Raw genomic sequence first — 21,368 nt, forward strand, 5'->3', positions numbered from 1 at the left:
ACTAGCCCACTTCTCAAGTAAATCAAAACCTAGGAGTCCATCGAAGTAGTTGTGGAATTTATACACAAATAGATTTATATTACTATTTTCATTAAATTCAGAAAAACAAGGTAAAGTAATTGAATAATCATTCTTAGTAGTGCCGTGAACATTCGTTACTTCGAAGGGCTCGTAGTTTAGTGGTATATGATTATAAAATCTGCTAACTGCTTCCGGACTTATAAAAGACTGATTCGCCCCGGTGTCGATTAGAAACTTAAGTGGGGGATTTTTAATTTGTATGTATCCGAGTTGTCGCTGTATATGAAAATTTAATTCTATTTTGGTTTTTCTGATTTCGAAACCTTTTGAAAATTTTCGGCTTGCTCAGTGACTGTGTCATGGTCTACTTCCTCCACAACCGGAGTACTCTGATAAGAATATGGATCCTCGTAGTATCTTGGGTCCAGATACTGTTCATTTTTATAATAGTATTCTTGTTCATAATCTGTGTAGTTATAATCATTGTAATCATTATAATAATCGAACTCGTTAAGGTTAACTTCGCGTGTTTTAAAATAATTACTCGGAGGAGGATTACCAAACTGTCTCCAATCACGACCCGAAGGTGGTAGAGGTTTTGACACAAAATGACTAACGCCGCTCATAGGCTTAGGTGTATTATTGGCATTAAATGAAGGTTGAAACTGAGGCCTAGGAGGTATTTTAAATACATTACTATTTGGGTTATAACCATGCAAGGGAGCACGCATCATTTGTTGAGTACGTGTTAAGCCGCGGGGTGGCTGGTTCATAGGCATGTTAGACCTCCACCCTTGTGTCTGAGGCTGTATTGGTTGCGGTCTATAAGGACCAGCCATGTTAAAAGGTGTAGGTTTTGATGGTCCCGGTATATTAGGAGCGTTAAACGGTGTAAATTTAGGAGTAAAATTATTTAAAGGCAAGTTAAATTGATTACTAGAATGTGCATGAGACCAGTCCTTTCTAGCAGGTCCACCATCATTGCGGTGTTGTAAATATAAGGTATTTAATTCCTCTTGTACGAATTCTAGAGCCTTTTCCATAGACTCTGGGCGCATGCACCGAATTCTAGATCCAAGAGGGTCTTTAAGGCCTCTCAAATAGGCTTGAAGGGTTAATTTTTTGTAAAGCGTTCGTTTAGCCTCGATCGTGGTAGGGACCGTCTCGTGAAGCGAGATAAAAGTCATTATCGTACTAAAAAGATTTTGGCATCTTTCGTAAAACTCCTGAGGACTACTGGACCCTTGAGTCTGCATGGATAAGTCACTGTATTAAGCGGTCTCATCTCGATGGTCAGCGAAATTATTAATTAACGCAGCTCTAACACCATTCCAGGTATCCGGGATACCATTAGCATTTATGTACCTCGCGGCGGGTCCCGTGACCTTATTTAAAATTCCGTTAAGGAGAGCTAGATTAGTTAACTCGTGACCCGGTTCAGCTCTAAAGTAAGTAAGTACCAATTGGTCACATAAACTAATAAATCGAGTTAGTATGTGCGGATTGCCATCGAATTCCGGCACTAATCTAAGAGATTTATAGATCATATCAACTTCGTTATTCGACATTTCGTTTGATTCTAAATTCCTATTCTCGTCTATTACTGCTAGCCTACTTCTATCTCTATTGCTAATATTTAATCTACTGGAACGGGATTCACTTGGATGAAAAATTTTGAAAGCTAAAATAAAACACACACAAAGAAAAATTAAAAGGCAAATATATCATGCATAGAGATTGAACAAGATATGAAAACGATATATTAAAATATATTAAAAGGATAGGTTTAGGAATGAAAATATATTAGAGGATTACTTAAAAGGTTAAGTGAGCAAGGACTTGAAAGATTCAAGGACTTACAGCATAGCTTTTTCTTGGACGAATCGATAGCTGGATTCACCTCTGGACTGCAGCGCCCGTAGATTCTTGAAGTCTCGATGAAGGCTTGAAAGCTCAACCAGTAGCGATTGGGAGCAACGTTTCGTAAAAACCGATCGCGCACTGGCTCGAGTTATCCTACCGACTGCGCCAATTATGTGGGCTACAACCGGAGGTCCCAAAAAAAAGCAAAGTTATTTGAAAAGATTTAATTTTAAAGTAAAAATTACATTTAGTTAATTATTTCTAAGACAATGACAATGATCGAAGTGTGAATCAAAAGTAACATGATTTCCGTATTTCCGATATTGCGAAGCCACCGTTGACGTCATAGCGAGTCACGCGCTGCACGTTATGCCGACGCTGCACCGCGGGCCGTGTGCAGTGTTGTTTTAGGTCAACGCTGCATCGGCGATCTTCATAGATTAGCACCGCGTAACACACTAGGTAATTTTATTTATAAAATTATGTTTAATATATTTACTTAATAGAAAGTCAGACTTATATTTATTTAATAGAAAGTCAGAGCATTTCCATTGTGCATTGTATTATTATAGCCTCGCTGGAAATAAATTGTCTTTTTAAGTGTGTATTACCTAATAGCTAAGGTAGAATCACCTAAGTTTTATAAACGTATACATGTGTGTGTTATGGGTCCATGTTGTTTGCCCACAGATAAACTAAATCAATAGCTCTTGTTTGCATTGGCGATAGATAGCGCTTTGTCGCGTTGACCTGTGCTTGTTTAGGCCGGGGATTCGCCCTTATCTCCAGCGAAATATCCGACAAACCTTTTACTTCAGAACTATGTAGCGCAACCTTTTGTATTTTTTTTTTCTACCTTACTGGGTAGAAAACAGAAAACACAATACGGTTCCTGACCCTTAAATTTTTCCTAATTATCCAGGCGAAGTATAAGACTATCTTCCTAAAAATTTACGCTTACCTTTGAATCAAGTAGGTACCTAATTTAATAACGGCTCCCAACTCAAATGGGTATAGAAATCTGTATTTTTATAGAAGTCTTATTTCGAATTTGGAATTCGAATCAAAATCGGAGACGACAAAGGTTAGGTCAAGCGAACTCGAAATCTACGAGCTTGCTAGATGAGAGTTCTGAATGTGGATGAAACGAAAGGAAAATTCAGAGATCGTGGGCATCGTGAGAAGTATAAAAATGTAGTCTTTGCTTATCTTCGCGAATATGATGTGTTTATATGATATTTTTCGAATAGCGCTACGACTGAGCGGCACCTAACATAATTCTCACGATAAGACTTGGTTAAATATAACAAACTATATAGATTTATATACATTCATACTACCAAGTAAAAAGACTAATAAAAAAAGGTACGTATTATGCAATGAACCTCGTATCCACCGACACAACTTTCATAAAAACGTTGATTCATTTTTTGACAGATATGACAGTGACAGCCGACGATTTCGTCGCTCGACCGTCGCTCTCCCATTATCAGAACAAAACAATTGTTTGTCATATTTAATAATATTATCTCAATTCTCATGTATTGAGTTTCTTATTTATATCCTCTTAAAAAATGCTACGATTTTGCTTGCATAAATCTATATCACTTACTAGATCAACAAATCAACATAATCTATATAACCAAAAAAGTGCACTCAAAACGCTCTCGATTCTTCACAGTAAATTAGCTCGGAATTATTGTAGTAAGCAATCAGAAGAACATGAAGAAAAGATCTACTATGGTCCACTTACTCCTCAAATAAAAGCTGTAAAAGTGTTTTCATTAAGTTCGAGTGTTGCCGGGTTGATGGCTCAACCAATTATCATAAAAGAAGCCTCCGCGATTGGTAGTACGTCGCTTCTTATAGCGTTGTGCTCAGTAGTGGGCTTCTTCACTTTCGTAACACCTATATTATTACACATTATAACAAAGAAATATGTAACAGACATTGTTTATAATCCTGATACTTCTACATACACGGCAACCACAATTAACTTTTTTCTAGCAAGAAAAGAGGTATGTAATTTTTTATGTTTTTTCTTTTTCCATATTAATATGTGTAGCTAGATGTGAAACTAAGAATTTAGTACCAGGGCCTGCCTGGTACTAAATTTTAAAAAGAAATGCGGCTAAAACTACTATTACATTACTATAAAGTTAAAAGATCCCACAACACAGAAAATGTTTTTCATCCTAACCTGACCACTATGGAACAGGACTGAGGAAAGAACATTTCCACGAACAGTCAATGGAAAAGTTTAAAGGTTTTTAATTGTTTTTTTTTTGGAATGGCTACAACTTTTGTTTTGTTATGTAATGGGTAACTAAAACTCTGAATCAAAGTTAAACATTATGGTCACCAGAGTATTTGCACCATAACATGTTACTTCAATCTCCTTTTAAGACAATAAAAGGCCTAGTTTTGCTATCTATACATATGTCTATCTGCAAATATAGAGATTGGATACAGAATCCTACATTGTATGTATGCAGCAGTATGTATACAACCAGCCCTACTTGCGACTTTAGCCATTTAAAATAAGCTTTTTTGCAGATTGAATTCAAACCAGAAGATGTGCAGGTCCCAGATATTCCCGGTATGTTCACAACAATGAATGCTAAAGGCAAGCCTCTGTTTATTGAAGCAAAACATTTCAGTAATCCTTTACATTATGCCAAAATCATGGGCTATGACAAACCTATGGACTTCAAACTAGGCAACATTGATGATCATCCTGAAGACAGGAGTAAAGAGAAGTAGTTTAGGTTATTGTACCTAGTTATTTAGTTTTTTAAATTAAATTATCATGTTAAAAAATAATTTTCTTTAAGAACCCTATTCCAATTTTATAAAACATTTTTTTATGAGTAGAATTCTGTAAAACAATGCATATTTATATGTGCACAAATACAATTATTTTTAAAGATTCTTTTGTGGATAAATCATACATTCATAAAATCATGTCTTTTTGTTATAGACCGAAAGGCCATCTTTCTCTCTTCACAAAATAGTTTACTGGAAAATATATATTATATAATCATTCAAGCTGTAAAAAAATAATATTTGACTTACATATTTATCAGAGGGAAAGAGAATCAACACATTCAAAATATAACTTAATTTTTTATTGTTAATATCAATTCACTTATTCTAGTAAATTTCATTTAACTATAGGTGTACTATTTAAAATTTAAGCTAGGCTTAAATAATGGCAAATATATCAAACTATATAAAAAATGTTAATATTCAACATTAATATGAAAATAACATCTTTTTAAAAATAACAATAGATATATATGTATATGGAATGTTTTTTGAATTTAAAAATATATCTTTATCACTGATATAAAAACAAAACAAAAATCGTCAACTTTTTTCAATGACTAGCTTTCCAATTCGTCTTAGTATAAGAGTTGCAATCTGCATAATGCAAACTTTCATAAAAAAAAATACTAACAATGAATGGTCATGCATAACAGACTTACTGGCTTAGCCTGCTATCACACAATTTATAGGATAATAATTTCCATAACACTATTTTCCCATCTGTAATCATCAATTTGAAACATGCAATCACAAAAGTAGTTCAAATAATCACAATGACATAAGCAATGCACCTTTTTTATATATGCAGTATCTCAATACTTAAAATAGGATATATGCAAAAAATTGTATTGCATTTAGGTACTAAGTTAAATTCAATATAAAAATAGTCTTTTATATAAACAAATATAGAAATAACTTCGTATTAGTTTCATAGAGTATGTAAATGACAAGCAATAACTTTAGTTAATAGCCACACATATTTTTCAGTCCACTTTTAATGTACATATATAAGTATATTGAAATCCTCACTCAATATACATCAGTCAATACTTTCATACATCTTCAAATTTTATCATTTTGTTACACATTTTTAATGACATTATTTAATTTAATTTATGAACTTTAAGAATGAATTATGCTAGATTTTTATTTATTACATACCTTAAATCTATGTATAGATTCTTCTTTACTATTATTTAATCTTTATATTATACATATGTAGTTACACATTAAGGAGTGTAATTGAATAATATTTTACAATAAGGACATAATAGCTATGGTTGCTTTGCTTACACACTACACAATTGAAGACAGAATCACATCTGTTGTACATGATACAACAGATGTTGTCTGGGTTTTGCTGCTTTCAAAGCCAGATTACCATAAGACCATTTAAAATGTCTCCTATCAACCTGCTTAAGATAAGAATTCTAGACTTTGTAGTTTGTTATCAACACATACTACGTCTTTATCTCATATTGGGTAGACATAGTCTCGAAGAGATTTCAAGGAATTGGATGGCTTAATGAAAGAATTAAGATTCAGATAGTAATACGTTGCTAGCCCATCGCCTAAAGAAGAATCTCAAGTTTAGAAGCCTTTTTGATTGACTTTTACAATATGCGCGGGAAAAGAAGCTATTAGCACACTATGTTTTTCTTCGCTACCAGACCAGCACGGGAGCTTATATGGAGCAAATATGGACTGGCAACTTTACCTTTAAGCTAGATGATCGCAGTCTCCAATTCCAAAATCACTTAATTCCGTATTCGAGTTTAGAACGCGGTCAGTCCATAAGTATTCTTGCTCTAGTCGTAATGCAGAGCGTTGTCCGCGAGCGCGTGCGTGGCGGGCGACGGCTTGTCGTCGAGCGCGTCGAGAGCGGCCGCGCGCGCCCGCGCCCGCGCGCGCCACTCCACGCGGCAGAAGGTGGCCGTGCCCAGCGACGCCAGCACGCCCAGCACCGCCAGCTGCACCGTCAGCAGCGCCTTCGACGAGTAGAAGAAGCATGCGGCCGCCGCTAGAGACTGAAATTATATAACGGTTAACAGATTCCGCAATATGCTTACGTTCATTGAGCACGGGCACTCCTCTTTTCTATGTCAATGTTATAGCAATAGTATTTTTCAAAAGTGCCACTTCACTTTGTACACACATGTTGAATGGAAAAGATGTTTGTTTCTGATTGACCCAGATTAAAAAAGTGTTGATTATACACGCAAACAACACAGTCGGTCAATCATCGCCTTGTCTTATTGTATCAGCACGAAGTAAGGATAGTATGTCAATTTCTCGACACTTCAAAGATAATTTAATAAAATATTGTTCAGTGTATCTTTCCAGGAAATTTATCTGCCAATAATAAAATAAGTAGGTCATTTATATAGGTACTTTAGTCCTACTTTATTTGCCTCTTATGATATTATTTTATAATAAAGTGAGTTTAATGATATCTGCTAAAAACCATAGACCATTCCTAACTCTTTATGTCTATTATTTGTAAAAAAAAGTCCTCAATCGAGCCAATGGACTTGTAACTAAGAACGCCGGGGAGACAAAATGTCGAAAACCGTATTTCGGTCCTCGAAGCAAAGTAAACACCTAAGAGCATAGTGCAAACGTTGTAAGCGAGACATTAGACATCCTTACCTGAGTAAATTTGAACAGAGCAAACGCCGACGTGCTATTATCAGGATAGTTCCCTCCCAAAATGGAGTAAATCTGAGTGTTGAAGCAGGCGTCTCCGAAGCCCAGCAGGAAGCTGCAGAACATCGCGAGGTACGCCGAGGGCGTGATGTAGGAGACCTGGTCCGTGTCCCCGAACGGGGCCTCGGCCGGCAGGTTGATGAAGATGAGGAAGAAACTGATCAGGTGGATCACGTAGCCCATGATCACGATGGGGTCGCGGCCCCATCTGGTCGTCTTGTTTCCCAAAATGCCGAATAATGCGCCCCCTAAAATATGAACAAGTTAATTATTTCACCAGTTCAATGTAAGCATCTATAGAAATTTTTGTAACCTATGGTTAAGTCTTTAATACAGTGAATGAGTATGCCATAGATATAAAACATTTAATTTGTTTATATTTCTAGGCTGACATGATTACGATGAAAACTTAGTATGCACGGACATGACAAATTGTTGGTACCTACCTACTATTATAACTTCAAACCTGCTAACATTAGGTACATAGTTGAAAGCATTTACTACTTAGTATTAGTATAATTGATATTTTATTAGTAGTTTATGCAAAATAAACGCATTATTATTACAAAACTTGGATTGGTGTAGAAATATGCCGTTACGAGTCATAAAATGCGTGTGTACCGGGTGCATTTTTGCAACATTTGACTCATTTGACATAGATACCAAATATGAATAGCACCTTTACGATGTTGCACGGCCAATGCAGATTTTATTATTTATGGCGACATCTTTATCCTTAAACCGATAAGACCACTTTAAAATATCAGTAACAAATATAAAGTCAACTTACTAAGAAAACGATCAAGGCGATCGATATCCTTATAAGTATTTATCATATTGCGTATGGATAGATAACTTAATCCTAAATTAAACTATTGAAAAACATAGTTAGAACAGATAAATATCTCAATGGCCTTAATGATTTTGAAGATAGTTGATTGAGAAATAATTTCTTATAATGATTAAAGATAACGATTGCAACAAAACAATGTCAATAAATACATACGGTACGATTTATTGACATTGTTTTGTATTTCGTAAGAAAGCTTCTTATTATAAAAATATCACTTCGCTTTATTTGTACATATTACCTTTAAAAACAAATTGTGAGATAAAAATAAGTTGTTACAGATGTATGCCACTTAACTGATAATGTCTCATCATCATAATACAAATATGAAAAAACACTTGAAAAGTACATATATTCTATAGTTTTAACTTCTAGAGTTTTAGAGATGATAAACTTATCAATAACATAATAATATAAAAAACTCCATAACATACAAAGATTTTATACTTTTCTACTTATGGACAAATTGGACTTGCAGACATAATTTTATCTCCCAAAGATTTAAGGATCAATTTATTTATTACATTTATACATACTTAATATGTTTTATAATCTAAACACGTCTATATCCCTTGCGGGGTAGACAGAGCCAACGGTTTTGAAAACGCGGATAGGCTACATTCAGCTGTTTGGTTTCAAATAATGACAGGCTGCTAGCCCATCGTCTAAAAGAAGAATCCCATTTTATAAGCCTGTCCCTTAGTGCCTTCTACGACATTCATGGGAAAGAGATGAAGTGGTCCTGAAGTTTGCACTTGATGAATGTGCTCATTTCCTAATTCGCCTTTTATGAGATGGAGTCATCCTCTTCTAAAGTACCGAGAACCACACGGCATTAAAAACAAGCATTACTCACCCAATACCTCTCCCAAGCCGATGAACACACCAGACAGACCGACAAGTTGCTTGGCGTTCTCCCCCATGGCCGTGGTGAAACCGATGCTTGGGCTGTATACCCCGCTGAAGAACGACAACTCTACGCCTGGAAGAAAAAAACGCAGTTTGGAATATTTCTCTATCTCCTTATCGGATCGCCATCAATTACCACTCCTAGAAGCTTTAGAGCAATTTTATAAAACATATATTCAATTTATAAATAGACGTCTCTCACTGTTTTTGTGTTTTACTACTTTGCAACTAAAAGCTTGCAAGAATAAAACTGATTTTTGCCTAATAGTCCGAGAAAGATGCGTGATAAAATTTGTAAGTAGGTATGTAATCTAGCCTTGCAAACAAATGTTGCGTTCAACGAAAAAGGGGTCCAGCCCCTGTAGCATATTAATATAACTGTACAGCGATAGATTGTCGCGCGATGAAAACTCGCGTTGCTCGTGCCTTGCTACGAAGGCAGCTGTTTATGAAAACTGGACTCTCGTGTGGATCACCACAAATAAACTACTTTAGAATAGAATAGATTTATTTTCAAAATTGGATACAAGGTATCACTTATTGACGGCACATCACTTAAATCTAATTGTAACTACGGCGGAACAAACTATATTGCAGCATTTTCATCGGACGTCAATTTACATCTTTTCTGGTAAACTTTTTAAATTTACGTGTCTAAATCTTGTACTGTTTGAAATTGTGATTCTTACCAGTGTAAATAAAACAAACACTGAGCAGCATCATGTCTTTGGTGCAGAACAACCTCAGCGCTCCTTTGAAAGCCTCCAGGGGACCATCTGCTTCTGGTGGATTCTGAAATATAATGTGAATTTCATCAGAACTTTGTAAAGTAATAAAAAAATATTTATTTAGTTACTTAACGCGATCTCCAACTGACTAGTTTCTGAACGCAGCTTCGATCACGTTATACTAAGATTCCGGTTCAACGAGGGGAATTTCCAAGAGAAATAAGTGTCTTTATTTACACACTGCATACAGACCTTTGCATTTAAAATAAGTATGTATCTATTAAATAAGTATAAAAGCTACCTTAGCATCGAGTTCCGGCACGCGTCGCACCGGCCGCAGCAGTATCAGGAACACGATCCCGACGGCGCAGAGGGCGCTGAGCACGCCGAACACCACGTTACGGGTCTCCAGATCTATATGGCTCTTGCCTTGGAATTTTATGAACACGAACAGGTTGCCGAAGAACAGGCTGCAAAGAAAAATATATTAGGTACTTTAGTGTCTGCTTGTATTAAATAACGTAAGGATTGTAGTTTAGGCCAATAATATTGGGCCGGTGGTCAAATCGGCAAGGTGCCCGTTTAAAATGCGTGATGCTCATGGAGATAAGTTCAAATCCAACTTCGGCCATATAATAATAGCCAAAGACTCTTTTCTGAATTATGCAGGTACATTAGTTGGAGTTCTAACCGATGCTTTAAGTAGTTAGACCAATTCAAGAAGATCGTCAGCAAGGTTAATATTAAGCAAGACGGCCATATCACCGATTTTAAACATTTATTGCATTTGGACAAGGAAAATATTATGGTCAAGCGAGTTGTCACACATCGCACGTTTTGAGGTGAATCCTTGACAATCCTTGCCAGGTTATTTATAATTAAATTATGCATTCAAATGAAAATTGTTAACATTTTTCTTTTGAACTTGACTGTACCTTGTTGCAATATTATGAAGCTATAAATTGTGACTCGTTTATGCTTCATAATACCCCATTTATCTTGTTGCATAGAAGCAACAATGTCACCAAGGCAAGGACATCTAATGTTAATCAAAATCAAACATTAATCAAATCCTACCTGCACTGTAGCATAGCCCAGAATATTCCCGAATTCCTGGATATAGTTTCTGAGTCGCTGTTTATAGTGAGATAGTTTCCCTGACCCGTCCAGATGGCGGCAGCGCCGGCGCCGATCATCACGCTGGCCGCGTAGAGGAGCCATGTGCGAGGAAACAGGAAAGACACTATAAAGAACCTGCAAAAAAGAGCTTGACCTTAGAGATCGTGATTAAAATCACAACTAGATTCCGGATTTTATAAATGAACACTGAAATGTCTAGAATGTTAACATTGAGGAGTTCAACTCAGAATACCTTTTTAAACTACACGTTAATAATGAAATAAGATTGGGTTTTTGCTTCTTAAATTTATTGTGCAAAATTCAACATTTTAATATTTTTCTTTCATGATCTAAGAGATCTGGCCACTCAGTTAACCCTGTCAGGTGACTAATTTTTATACTATATCAATCTAAAATGTAAAATGGTGTAAAGGAAATGTAAAGGAGTTACTTATTAAAAAAATATTCAGGTTTGAGCAACAGAGTGAAGGAGTCGTTAATTTACTTTGCAAGTTATAAGACAGCGCAGCGACAATGCGTTTTACAATTTTATAGTACCTTTCATACATATCTTATTGGTTTTATGACTGTTTCTGCATAATATATTTATGAAAGAAGTAGGTATTATATAACATATTGCATAACGCTTTTACGAAAAACATAAATTGAATTACATAGGTATTTTTAACCTTAAGCAGGATAAGGTATTGCCAGATAAGTACACATGGATTTCGATTTATTTACTACTTTTCATAAACTATATACTAAATAATTAATTTACCACGAGTAATAAATGGTTGGTACATGGCATGGGTGATGCAATCTCAATTATCATTATTTTATTAGCCTTACTATATAGACTGGATTACTATGTTCTAATAATTGATATAATTAATATAATCATTAGCCTGAAAAGCGGTCAGTTCAAGAGGTTAATTGTTCTTAAATTCAAACAAAACAAGAACATATTTAAAGTAGCTACTTAAGCGGTTTAAAGATTACTTGGACACAAAAAATTGCAGAAGTACCTAAGTAATAACAGAGCGAAGTCACGTTCATCTGTATGGTGGAATTGAGATTCAGATAAAGAAAATTCCGATTTTTTTTTTGCCTTTTTCCTAGTACATAGAACACATGGGAATTATACAGAAACCTTTTTCCGAAAACTAGTACAGCTGTAAATCATTTCAATAGGTGTCAAATTTTCATTTATATTCACAAACAAAAGAAGTATGCTATACAGAGATCGTGGCAAGTGGAAAGATGAAGTCTCTATCTACCTTAAGGAAACTCTTAAGTGGAGTGATTGTATGCGATGTCTCATATTCACTCATGCTGCCCACTCTTGCCAATGACTAGGACAATAGATGTAAATGAAAGTGAAGACCTTGGGCGTGCGGTAAAGGTTTCAAAATATTTAATACACTCTTAGCAAATAGGTGTTTGTATTGTCGCTTGCCAATAACATAATTACTTTCATTGTATAATTTAAATTGTCGTTTAATACTTTTTAATTATAGTGATGTGAAAGAAGAAATATTGACAGATAGAAAACGGAATGCTTCAATTGTTTGGTCTTGATAAAAAAAATTAAAACAGATACCTATACATGGCAGGTGTTAATGAAAATGTTGGAATGTTAAGGCCTAGTCGAACGCACATTGTAAATACAAACCAGGGATGTTCTGGTGAAAGGTCAGGTCAAGGGTACTAAACCGGTAAACTTGCATGATAAGATTTACGAGCGTAGTCTAAGCAAAAATAATGTATGCATTGTTCGTTACAGGTGAAATGCTGAAGTTTCTGCAAACTCTCCGGGAAAGAGGTGTCATGTATATGAATGTTCAAATTGTTACCCTTAGATAAACTTATAATTGTTTGCAAAACATCAACGACCCAAAAAACTTCGACCTTTTAAAATATCAAGGAAACTCACGCAGTTTGGCATTTGTAGCTAAATCATAGATGGTACGAAATATTGCATATTTATAAAACTAGTATCATATAAAGGAGGTTCTGACATATCAAAGCACATCCCAAACTGCCAAAACTAAAGATTTGAAATTTGGCATGTAGGTTCCTAACTGTTCTACTAAAAGAGAGGGGGGAGGGGTACACCAAAAGAGGATTTCGCAGAATTCCTTCAATAATAAGATTTTTTTCCACTAAAGAGAAGCCTTAGGTAAAAAGAAAGTATTTCATTAAATAACAAAATGATGTAAGGTTCTGCTGTTCGCATCAAATATTATTCAAAGCCTTGCGCGTTATCTTTTTAAGATAACGGATTGGGCTCAACACACAAAATAATACTTATTAGACTTATAATTATTTTTAGAACGATACTCTCTGTAGCATTATGATTTTTTCCTGAGTCCAAATTCCAATCGCCACCGCGCTCAATTGTATTAATTTTCAATAAAAATAAGTAAATACCAAAAGGATAAGCAGGTTAACATTTACATACTTACATACATACTATCATGTCTATGTCCATTTTGATTTAGAGGTAAACAAAGCCAACCGTTTCGAAAGGCCACGCTCAGCTAGTGACAGGTTGCTAGCTAACATTTCAAGAAGAAAAGGTAACAATAGTGAAATTTATAACAATACAGGATTTCTACGCATTGTAAAGCGGCACTGGGACCATTATGACAGACTATATGAGATAATTAATATGCAAACATCGTCCACATAGCGGATCCCACATGCTCGACAATTGATGCATGCACAATTCGATAGGTACCTACTCACACGCAGTTTAAAAACAAAGATATAAATAAAAGACCGTTACCTAGTCTTTTCTTATAGTGTCATGAAAATTGATCTGCTAATTTTATAATAAAAACAAAAAAATTAAGGTACCTACTAAGTAAGTTAAAGTAATCTTTATAATATTGGGATGGATACAGAAAAATATAAATAAATAAATTAAAATTCTTTATTATCAGGTAAATTCCGGACATGATTGGGGTATAATATCTCCTGTCCTATGAAATGAATTTTTGATACCCTAGTCACAATAAATAAGAGAGTTAAGTAACAAAAACCTGTTCAAGAATTAAGTTAATCAGTATAAAACGTCAAAGACATTAATAATATATTAACAAAATAATAATCAGTTGTTGGAATTTTTATTTCTTCCAATTCTTGTGCATTGTTCGTAGCGGTGAAATCAAGTTACCTAGAAGATGCAAACGAATTAAAGCTTCCTGCATGACTGAATAGACAACATCCAAGCTACATAGCATTGTTTGCAGCGCACGCGCACCCACGATCGCTTGATATTATGGCATTATTGTGGAGAAATTCAGTGTTTATACAGTAGTGCGTTGTAGTTGCAGAGCGATTCACATAACCGTGATAATATTGCGCCATTACTGTTACAACTTACAGCGTATAGTATGATGCTAATATGCAAATTGTCAGTGAAAGTAGAATTTCATGTTCTTTTAAAGTATGCAAACTATGGATGAAGATGGTTGCACGCATGGAGAGCTCTAGGCTCGGTTCCCTCGATCATCTTTGCAGACCTTGATATCATCAGTTTAAATAGAAACAGCTGTGCAACTTATACCAATATACTCACAAATATGTGACCCCTCCGATGATCATAGCGCCCCGAGGGCCAGTGATGGTGATGACGGAGGGCGCCATCCAGTTGCATACTGCTAGGGTCGCATAGATGATGGCCAGAGACGTGTAGCCATCGCCCGTGAACGAACTGTCGTCTTGGGATATACTTTCTAATATGGTTTTCTGTGAACAAGTGAGAAGTTCATATACCATGGACAAGAATATATTTATTATTGAAGCAATTAAATGTTAACCATTGTAAAAAGCGGTGCAGTAACTATTAGTGTCAAAATGCTACTATAGTGTCATGAAGTTAATAAACCATAACATTGTCTTAGAATATGTACTTATTTAGTTATATGCCTACTTTGACTAATTTAATTTCCTACGCGTCAGCTGGGAAAGTACGTTTGACACGTCTTTTATTTACAACTTTATCCTTGTATTCACATTTTTAAAGGAATAATTTGAAGGGATTATTGTTCTAAAATGAGTAATTAAGAGTAGCTGACCGCTACTCTCTAAGGCATTATAGCTTGTCGTATGTAGCACGTAATGCAATATCAATGGCTCCGACATTATTTAAATGGTGTTAGAGAAATGGGTCAAAATATACATTGGTTGAAATTAATTTAGATAAACTTCTACTTTTCAGTATTCCACAACCCACAAAACGAGTGACATTTAACCGTACTTATCAGACTTGATAAATTAGCATTGAGAGTGAGACACTTCACACTACGAACACAAAATTGCGGGTCAAGGGACAGTCAAGGATTAAAAGTATCTTGAATGCCACGGGAATACTGTATATAATATATAAGGAAGATGTATGTTTTTTGGAAACAATAAATTAAATTTATTTTTCCTCACTTTATGAACTTTGAATATACTCGTATAAAGAGACGTAGCCTAATAGCTGTTGTGTTCACATATAACGTTACGTGTGAACCGAAATCTAGTATATAAAACTTTTCCGCTACTGAGCTTGAAGGAAATACTTGGATAGATATACTCAAAGCTACTGAGTGACTGACGTTTCACGTACAGAACAAACCACGGGTCTAGATAATTGAAATTTGGCATGTAGATTCCTTATGTGGTCTAGAGATGCAATAAGAGAGGAATTCCCAAAATTTGGGAACGGCCATTAAAGGGGCTATTTGGTCTACTCTAAGGCTACTCTTGGCTAATTCGCTAGCTGCATGCGTCCTCCAGTTTAAAATATACATTAACGACAAACACAATAAAAGTATGACAGAGAAATGATGAGGCTGTCAAAATGAACATAAAACACAACCCAAATGCAACAACATTTTATGCAGTGTATTGCCTCAGCCTTGCCGCGTCCTATGCAACAGTGCAATGCACCGAGGCCCGGCCCTGAGGTAGGTAATCCCGTTTCTGCCTTCTTATACAACGCAATAAAAATCAGCTCGCTCCGATATGTACTCAAGAAATATTTAATTTAAATATTGATTCGACGAGCCTTATGTTCTAGATGTCTTAATTCTTCTTCTTCTTGGTGTGTCGACAATCATTTCAAAGATAATCTTTTTACACTAAGATAATATTCCGCCATTTTAACAGCCTCATCGGTGACTGTCAATCAAGGCAACACGCGGGTGGTCATAGCTAAATTGAATTTCCTTTACTATGCACTACTCACTTGACAAGAGTCCGAAAGGAAACCGAAACATAGCTAGAGGGTTCGATTTGGTTTTCGCCATGAAAAAAAAGCGGTCTTAGATATCGGGAAAATACCAAGGCATGGGAAGGTGCATGGTGTTCGTGGTTCATCTCGCCCACCGTAAGCTTGAATTATTCTAGAAGTCATCATTATGTAGAGTGTCATTGATTTTTGAGATTTGGTTTACGCCTTGACATTTTTTGTGACCTCAACCCATCAACCAGACCTTTTATTGTTATTTTATTAGCGTAATATCAATAAAACCCAAAAAAAGAGACAGCCGGAGAAATTTGACTGCACTTATAAGACGCACGATTTCGAAATCCACTGTAAGAAACTCAATAAAGTTCAATAAAATGGTCATCTTTATTATTTTGTATAATAAAATATTGCCAAGATAATAAAAGAGCGACTGCAAGCTTGCATTTCAAAAATGTCGCAATTCAAGAAATTGCTTCATGAACTAAGGTAACGTTTACATCGTCCAACGAAAATGTTACATTTCATCGACATTTCGTGAAGTGTAGGATAACAAAGTTATCACAATAGATTTATCGGATATATATATAATAGGGAAAAAACAATTGTATAAAGGGTAAAATTTAATTTTATAAAATTTCGGAATTGTCAGATATTTGGCGGAAGATATCTTAGCTTTATTTATTGATATTAAATATTTGGTTTTACTGATTTACTTCAGTGTACCGGTCAAGACCACACATTGTACCAGCAGAGGTCCAAGGTACACAATTTGTTATTTAAACAAATCTAATTGATAAGATGTCCATTCAAGTGTACAAATGTAGAACATGACATTGCATTGCACCCTTGAAAACATATCAACAGTAAATCTGTAATGACCCAAATAAAACGAATCCTTGTGCTAATCGATTAGTAAAACAGAAAAGTTGATCAGAACTTACAAATGTTACACGTGATTCATTTGTTAAGATCGAAATACATAAAAAAATCAACAATTCTTCAGTAATGCATTCCGGAAACAAATTAGTAGTTAACTTTTCTAATTGGTACAGTTGATAAAACCTAGTCCGCCACATCCGATGAAGCCTATATTTGAAATACACACAATTATTCACGTCAATAAAGTACAAAGTAAATCATAACGCATAAGTAGATAGCGTCGTTTTGTTCCATTGTTTAATTATTACTGTATCGAATTTGTTGTATTTTTTCTACACTAATAAAATTTTTTTTGGTCTACATTTAAACGCGTTTTTTTTACTCATGCTATTAATCCTTATTAAAATAAATAATTTCATCAATAAGAACAGTTTATGTAGATAATATTTGGTCTTTGAATGATTAAAATTGGACGTTTGGTTTTGAAGTTGTGGTGAAATTAAAATTTACGATTTCTGCTGCACGGCCCGTTGCGAAGTGAGCAAGACTTAGTTAGCCGCTTTGCGGGAGGTCCTTTAGTTAGTTCTAATAGAGATATATTTAGTATCGGCTGTGCATCCGTGCGAAGCCGGGGCGGGTCGCTAGTTATAATATAAAGGATTACCAACTAGATTACCTACATAAATACAGTAGGTATTTATGTAGGTAATCTAGTTGGTGCAGCACTACACTTGTTATATATGCATGACGGACACTCATATACCGTGCAATATCAGACTAGAAAATTTATATAATTCCTATGGACAACATTCCTTACTCACAGCCTTTAAATTTTTAAAAATAAAGGTTTACTTTTGTTTTTATTACTCCGTAGTTTCGCACAGCGCCCCAATTTTTTTACCCACTTTCTTTTTAGACAAGCAACATATATATATGTACATATAGTCACGTCCATTTACCTTGCGGGGTAGACAGAGCCAACGGTCTTGAAGACACTGATAGGCCACGTTCAGCTGTTTGGCTTTATGATAGAATTGAGATACAAGTAGGGACAAGTTGCTAGTCCATCGCCTAAAAGAAGAATCCCAAGTTTATAAGCCTACGACATCCATGGGAAAGAGATGTACTATTTTTTTTTCTTTTGGTGCCGGGAACCACGCCTTACTTAGATAAGCAAGACTGACATAAACCAAAAAGGCAGTTCCTAGCTTTATCGCTTAAGTTTATATAGGTAGGTATAGAGGTACGAGCTGGTTGACATAAAGCTTAGGTAGCCGAAGACCAGCCAAAGCATAGAGAGAAATATTGAAAGGCCGATGGTGTAAACGAGATCTCGTAAAGATGAGAGAAAGTTTAAAATACTATTGAACAATCCCTTGAACGTTCATTTCACCAATACCAACATTTATCCATTTACCCAAAAACATAGTTACTTGAACTAGCCCAGAAACAGATTTTAAATCCAAGACTTAACTCCATAACTATTACATCACAACAAACTGTAGGTACGTATTGTTACAATCATCTATTACATCGCGGCCTTATGGTCCAGTTAGCGATGTGCACAAAAACGAGTAATTATGCAACCTATTGGCGGATCATAAATCTCGGCCGATGATCTCAATAACTCATTACACAACATTTTCGGTGTCAATAAACTGTACACCAGCGCCTCTATAACACAGCGTTGATATCCTTAAGAAGTAAGGACACCACTTTACAAAATTTTATTAAAAGGTAGCTTGACTTTTTTTAAATGTTTTATAAAAGAAAGGTCTCTATTCGAACCGGTATGTTTATTAAAAATAATGATGCGATTTCATTAGACTTTTGTGTTATTTGAACTACTAGTAGGTAGCTATCATAAACAATACGATAAAAAAATATATAAGAATTTGATAAACATCTTCGAGCAGATGGATTTAGTTCCAATCTGGGAACCATGGACCATGGATGTTATTGCTCTGAAGATAGTCATTCATAAACACATACAGGACCATGAACATTATGCATATATAACATTATTATTTCCTTTAATTTGATATTGAGAATGCCTTCAACTGCGTTTTTCTAACTGACTGAGATTCCCTTAAGAATGACGGTTTGAAGCAAAGAGCAAGGCCCATCTCTACGCTAAGTAGGGTCAAAACTACATACAGCTTTAGTTATACTTGGCATTTGAAATTCACCATGCATATAAGGACATCGATTATCATGTCAAATAAGACCCACATAAAAAGTGATTCATTGTACTGAGGTGTGAGGTGACGGGTGTTCTCCCATCTGTGACCCCAGAAAGACAGTAGGTCTGAAGAATGTCTATATAACCATCAGTATGTGTCCTGAAATGGCCAATGCCAACTTGAACAAATTTAATTGGCTATACAGTGATGGCAGTTCTTAAATATAAATCATATACAGTCACAGTAAATATAATTATTCATATTCATTGAACTACAACCTAGGTGTTTCTAACTGTGTCTTCCCATCCAAATTATTGTTTGAATTAATGTTTTTTTTTAAACATTTAACATCTAAAATATTAATTATTTTAAATTTCAATTTGTTAAACAAAATATTTTTAAAGAATAAATTTTGCTGGTTGCTTCACTCCCACGGGAATTAAAGAAAAAGAAAGTTGCACTGGAAGAAACAGACTTATCTATATCTATTCCAAAATTAAATTTCAATTGTCTGGTTATGATGATCCTTACAAACAAAAAAAAATTTTCTTTACTTTTTGGAAGTATATACAATATAAATAGATACAATACACCAACTACAGAAACACGTACTAAATAAACAACATTATTAAGTTCTATAAAGGTCAATGTTTATTTTACAACACCAATGGACACTTTCAAACAACTTGCAAAACCTGCTTGCTAGGTAACAATTTAAATAATGTAATTATAGTTCATTGTGTACCTAAAAATTTTTCAAGGTATAAGGAAACCAAGAGTTATTTAATAGGAGTGTGATCAAATTTTGAATATTTATAATAAAAATGGAATTGAAACAAGAAAATAATCTACATTTGACCAGAATAAATAAGTAGAATAGTAATTATTACCCTTTCATACAAAAACTTCTGAAAGGATTTTATGACACCTTGCAGAAGTTAAAAAAAAACTTAGACATTAAAAGGTAAAATGTATAGAGATTAAAGGTGAACAAATGGGCAACAACTAGTGTACAATAAAAAAGATCAATAAAAAACATCATTACTTTGGTCAAATGATTTTAATGAATTTAAACATTGCAGTTGTCCAATTATAATGAGATTAATAGAGAAAATGTGGGAAGAACACTGCATCAAATCAATACTAATAAATCCAAGAAAAAATAGGAACTACTATTTGGGATTCCAATATAAATAATAAAATTCTAATGAAGTACGAATGTAGAGGTAGAAGAGTAAGATTTTTTTTTCTTTTCTTTTGGCTATCTCAATGTCGTACAAAAGGAAAACTTAAAAAAAAGTTTACCTCTATATTTCCCATAGTCTGGAATGCTGTAAACACGAACATAAATCCAAATCCTAGTAGGATAACGTTAATAAATTTGCGATCCATTGTGATTAAATAATTGCATAAAACAGCAATGGCAGGAAAACACGCAGTAGTCTGTTCCACCTAAATTTTAAACACTTGCTCGGGAAATATTTTAAACCTTCGTGGACCGCACGAACGTTTCGCTTAACCGCACGCACCTCTTTACAGACCGACAAATTTTTGAATACTATCAAACCAAGCAGCCTGCTAACTAAGGCCAAACATAGCTCGTTTATCAGTTTCCTTTCATTTTATTTTCTTTGAGAACGTAATGTAAACATGATGCAGTTGCAGAAAGCAGGTAAATAAAAAGCAGTCAGTGTCAAAAAAATGACAATTTTGACATTGACTGACAGTTTCTGTCTATGGGGCATCTAGTGCTGTTTCGCATGATTTTGATTTAAATTGATAGATAAAAAAGAGGACACGAAGCTTCATGAAAACTTGGATCGTACCCACCTTATTCTTACTTTCAACGTGACAAAACGACAAAAAAACTAACAAATAAAGTACCACCAAAGGGAAGATCTTTCACCAGGTGTTAAGCCTAGGGAACCGCAGCTCCTAAAATGTTGTCGGAGGTTACTTACACTTATGCTCCAACCCATGAAATCTTTGTTATTTAAAGCTCGCCCGTCGCTCTGAAGATACCTATGTGTAGTAGC

At 34.9% G+C, this 21,368-nt stretch overlaps 3 protein-coding genes across 4 annotated transcripts in view; 1 reads left to right on the forward strand and 2 right to left on the reverse strand.

The window, feature by feature from the left end:
- The window catches only part of LOC106142071 (meteorin-like protein), a 42,947-nt gene extending 40,607 nt beyond the window's left edge, over window positions 1–2,340 (reverse strand). For both annotated transcript variants that reach the window (XM_060946796.1, XM_060946795.1), the window contains exon 1: window positions 1,882–2,340. In XM_060946796.1, coding sequence (XP_060802779.1) covers window positions 1,882–1,886 — 5 coding nt within the window. In that variant the 5' untranslated portion in view covers window positions 1,887–2,340. The remainder of the gene's footprint in view (window positions 1–1,881) is intronic.
- Window positions 2,341–3,324: 984 nt separating this feature from the next.
- LOC106142656 (transmembrane protein 70 homolog, mitochondrial) lies at window positions 3,325–5,202 on the forward strand. The gene is made up of 2 exons (XM_013344503.2): window positions 3,325–3,902; window positions 4,441–5,202. The coding sequence occupies exons 1-2, from the start codon at window positions 3,459–3,461 to the stop codon at window positions 4,645–4,647; spliced, it is 651 nt and encodes a 216-aa protein (XP_013199957.1). The 5' UTR covers window positions 3,325–3,458; the 3' UTR covers window positions 4,648–5,202.
- LOC106142655 (UNC93-like protein MFSD11) lies at window positions 4,998–20,986 on the reverse strand. Its single transcript, XM_013344502.2, has 8 exons — window positions 20,638–20,986; window positions 14,612–14,781; window positions 10,984–11,160; window positions 10,208–10,376; window positions 9,868–9,970; window positions 9,126–9,251; window positions 7,363–7,667; window positions 4,998–6,740 (listed from the first exon to the last, which is right to left on the reverse strand). Exons 1-8 carry the CDS (start codon window positions 20,722–20,724, stop codon window positions 6,522–6,524), a joined length of 1,356 nt encoding a protein of 451 aa, XP_013199956.1. The 5' UTR covers window positions 20,725–20,986; the 3' UTR covers window positions 4,998–6,521.
- Between the last annotated feature and the right edge of the window lie 382 nt (window positions 20,987–21,368).

Source organism: Amyelois transitella, chromosome 12 (assembly GCF_032362555.1).
Source record: "Amyelois transitella isolate CPQ chromosome 12, ilAmyTran1.1, whole genome shotgun sequence".
NCBI classification, from domain to species: Eukaryota; Metazoa; Arthropoda; class Insecta; order Lepidoptera; family Pyralidae; genus Amyelois; species Amyelois transitella.

Excerpts from the sequence above, each read along its gene's own strand:
- LOC106142656 (XM_013344503.2), top strand. The coding sequence starts at position 3,459 with ATGCTACGATTTTGCTTGCATAAATCTATATCACTTACTAGATCAACA. Across the intron at positions 3,903-4,440 it reads TTTTTCTAGCAAGAAAAGAG|ATTGAATTCAAACCAGAAGA; the intron begins GTATGTAATTTT and ends GCTTTTTTGCAG.
- LOC106142655 (XM_013344502.2), bottom strand. The coding sequence starts at position 20,724 with ATGGATCGCAAATTTATTAACGTTATCCTACTAGGATTTGGATTTATG. Across the intron at positions 11,161-14,611 it reads ATCGGAGGGGTCACATATTT|GTTCTTTATAGTGTCTTTCC; the intron begins GTGAGTATATTG and ends TCTTTTTTGCAG. Across the intron at positions 9,971-10,207 it reads TGCCGGAACTCGATGCTAAG|AATCCACCAGAAGCAGATGG; the intron begins GTAGCTTTTATA and ends ATTATATTTCAG.